This window comes from Aplysia californica, unplaced genomic scaffold, assembly GCF_000002075.1.
Source record: "Aplysia californica isolate F4 #8 unplaced genomic scaffold, AplCal3.0 scaffold00065, whole genome shotgun sequence".
NCBI lineage: Eukaryota > Metazoa > Mollusca > Gastropoda > Aplysiida > Aplysiidae > Aplysia > Aplysia californica.
The window spans coordinates 1381983-1385851 of record NW_004797335.1 but is presented as its reverse complement, the minus strand read 5'-3'; the positions used below and the strand labels follow the sequence as shown (position 1 = coordinate 1385851).

At 35.8% G+C, this 3869-nt stretch overlaps 1 protein-coding gene across 1 annotated transcript in view; it reads right to left on the bottom strand.

Moving 5' to 3' along the window:
* Positions 1-1341: 1341 nt before the first annotated feature.
* Positions 1342-3869, bottom strand: part of LOC101862784 — a 17911-nt gene continuing 15383 nt past the window's right edge. Inside the window, exons 12-13 of the mRNA XM_035968514.1 lie at positions 3544-3698; positions 1342-1534 (exon numbers count right to left, since the gene is read on the bottom strand). Of these exons, the coding sequence (XP_035824407.1) occupies positions 1342-1534; positions 3544-3698 (348 nt within the window). The remainder of the gene's footprint in view (positions 1535-3543; positions 3699-3869) is intronic.

Here is a 3869-nt window from a genome sequence, read left to right as displayed (position 1 = left end):
TGGCTACACAGATAAGCAATCTATTTGGCAAGGCAGCGGTAGCAACCATTGCACTCTGTGAGCAACTGAAGATAATGATTTTACCTTTTAGAAAAATAAGTAGGAACTTCCCGATAGAGTGGTTGTAAGAGATTGTTAAGCATTATTGAAAGAATCAGTAAAGTTTATCACTGTCCACCATGCTCTGCTAAAGCGCGTTTTCTCCTCTCGGGCTTTTTTTTTACTTAAAAAAAATTCTCCTTATTCTTTTTTTTAATGGCATTTAGTGTTTGTGTTTATTTGTAAAAAAAAAGTATTTAACGCAGTGCTATTATGAAGTTTGAAAAACGATGTTTCGATTTTTAGCAACATTTTCAGCGCGAGTAAAACATTTCCTAGATAGGTACGACATCAGTAATATCTAAGGTTTGATTTTTTTTTTAATGAACATAAAGTCACGGACCAAATCACTACAATTGTGTCACAAAAAAGAATAGTAAAGTTGATCCTCTCAGTCTAACGTAGACAGACACACTCTTACAAATTTCTCTCTAGGTAAATAACATTCTAATAGATGAAATCGTTTATTGTCCCAGCCTAATCACTGTATAGATCAGACACTGTTCATATCAATGATCTTGTAGAATAGCACACCTTTGCCCTCGATGCTGACACACAGAGTCCCGTTCTCCTCCGTCACGGCACGAGCTCCCTTCACGTCTGTGATGACTTTGTTCATCGTTTTGTTGATCATTTATCATGATACTATAGATCCAGAATAAGAGTTATGGCTACACAGATAACCAATCTATTTGACAAGTCAGCGGTAGTAATCATTGCACTCTGTGGGCAACTGAAGATAGTGATTTTACCTTTAAGAAAGATAAGCAGGAACTTCCCGATCGAGTTGTAAGAGATTGTTGAGCATTATTGAAAGAATCAGAAAAGTTTATCACTGTCCACCATACTGTTCTAAAATGCGTTATCTCCATTCGGGTTTTCTTTTCTTTTCTTTTTTTTAAACGGCATTTAGTGTTTGTGTTTAGTGTGGTAAAAAAAAAAAGATTTCATATAGTGTTTTTATGAAGTTTGAAAAAGATGTTTCGACTTTCAGGAACATTTTTCAGCACGAGTAAAACATTTCCTAGGATAGGTACGACATCAGTAATATTTAAGGTTTGATTTTTTTTTTATGAACATAAAGTCACGGACCAAATCACTACAATTGTGTCACAAAAAAGAATAGTAAAGTTGATCCTCTCAGTCTAACGCAGACAGGTATACTATTACAAATTTCTCTCTAGGTAAATAACATTCTAATAGATGAACTCATTTATTGTCCCAGCCTGATCACTGTATAGATCAGACACTGTTCATATCAATGATCTTGTAGAACAGCACACCTTTGCCCTCGATGCTGACACACAGAGTCCCGTTCTCCTCCGTCACTGCACGAGCTCCCTTCACGTCTGTGATTACTTTGTTGATCATTTTTCCTTCTGCAGAGACCAGCCAAACGTCGTCATTTTCCACGAGGAACACTTGCCCGCTTTTGCTGCGGCGGAGAGGAATAATAACAATAATAATAATAATAATAATAAGGATAAGGATAAGGATAATAATAAAGATGATAATAATAATAATAATAATAATAATAATAATAATAATAATAATAATAATAATAATGATAATAATAATATTAATAGTAATGACTATAATAATAATAATAATAATAAGGATAATAATAATAATAATAATAATAATAATAATAATAACTATGATAATGATAATGATAATAATAATAATGATGATGATAATAATAATAATGATGATAATAATAATAATAATAATAATAATAATAATAATAATAATAATAATAATAATGATAATGATAATGATAATGATAATGATAATAATAATGATAATAATAATAATGATAATGATAATAATAATAGTAATAATATTATTAACAATAATAATAACAATATTAATAATAATAATAGTAATGATAATAATAATAATAATAATAATAATAATAATAATAATAATAATAATAATAATAATAAAATTGATAATGATAATAATAATAATAATAACAATAATAATAATGACAATGATAATAATAATGATAATAATAATAATAATAATAATAACAATAATAATAATGATGATGATGATAATAATAACAACAACAATAATAATAATAATAATAATAATAATAATAATAATAATAATAATAATAATAATAACAATAATGGTAATAATAATTATAATAATAACAGTAGTTGTAGTAAGAATAATAATGATACAATGATAATCATACAGCGCATATCCATGCACTACAGCACGCTCTATGCGCTATAAACTCTTGTTACCTCACCAGACCCTAGATGACACAACTATTCTCCCTACCCGGGAAGCATACTGTGCAAACTGCAGATTTGGGGCTCTCGTGGCCTAGAGGTTAAGGTGTTGTCCTCTCATTCATAAGGTCCCGGGTTCGAATCCGGGTAGCGACCGAAAAATTTTCTTCTCTAAATTTGTCTCCTTTCACCTCATTTCCTGCTCTCTAGCAATGTTCTATCGTCTGTTTTCGTCTCCTCTTTCTGCCCCCCCCCCCTCACCTCCTTTGTCCCTTCCTCTGGGCTCCTGATTCTTTCTGCAGCCTTTCTACTGCTACTCCTTCGCTTCTTCCTACTGCTGTCTTTCAGCCACACCCCTGATCTTCAGGTAGGAAAGATCTACACCTAGCCTTCTCGGACAAGGGCGAAAAATCTCGGAGGTCCCGTGTGCAAGTTGCGCACGTTTAAGATCCCTTGGTGGTCTAAAATCGATAAGAGTAGGCTTCGGCCGCCACCCGGGCAAAATTCAAAATTTCCTACCAACAGAAAATATTAGGAGTGTCCCGCGCGCTCATATGACCGTATGCAGTTGCGAGCGCCGTGAAACAGTTTACAAAAACAAAAAACCCCCAAAAAACTGCAGATTTCACGCGCTAAAACACTAACAAACTGATAAGATTTTTCACTGTCTATAGCTAAGTACCCATTTCCACATGGATGAAGAGAGAAAATTCGTGAAAAGCGCCTTTCTTAAGGACACAGCATCGAGCCCCTGACAGGATTCGAACCCACGACCTTACGGTCCGCGAGCCTAATCACTAGGCCAACGACTAGGAGAGAGAGAGAGAAAGAAGACAAGAAATATGAATGCCCTACTTCTGCACCCGAGTGCACTACGAGAAAACAATGTATCTAAATAGCTTGTAAGTGTGTCAGTCTACCACTTTATCGCACTTCTATAGAATTAATACTGCCCCTACTAAGTCGTTTGTGATCAAACCATGAAAACTGTAGCAACTCCACATCACCCAAACATTCTCAATCTCTTCCTTGGCCATTCTTATAAAGTTCGTAAACACAATTTTGTAAACTGGATCCCCTCTCTCGCATGTAAGAAGAAATATTTTGAAAGAACAAAAATGACGCCCCCTCCCCCTTCCACTCTTTCCCCTTTCTCCACACCTCCGCCCACCCCTCTACATAAGGGCACTACTGGCCTCACCTCGCACAGACACCTTTGGGATGCTCAAGCTCTTCTTTGGCGCTACCTTTGAAGACGAAGAGCTCCTTTCCGTGTTGGTCAACGCAGGTCAAAGCTTTGCCTTCTCTGTCCGAGACCAGCAGCTTGTCGTACAGATTAGAGATGTACTGTGGCACCTAAGATAGGCCAGAGAAAGGGAAACTCAAATATGTAGGACATGTACACACACACACATACACACACACACACACACACACACACACACACACACACACACACACACACGCGCGTGCGCGCACACTCTCTCGGGCGGGGGGGGGGAGACAAGAGAGGTAATTGAGAATTGT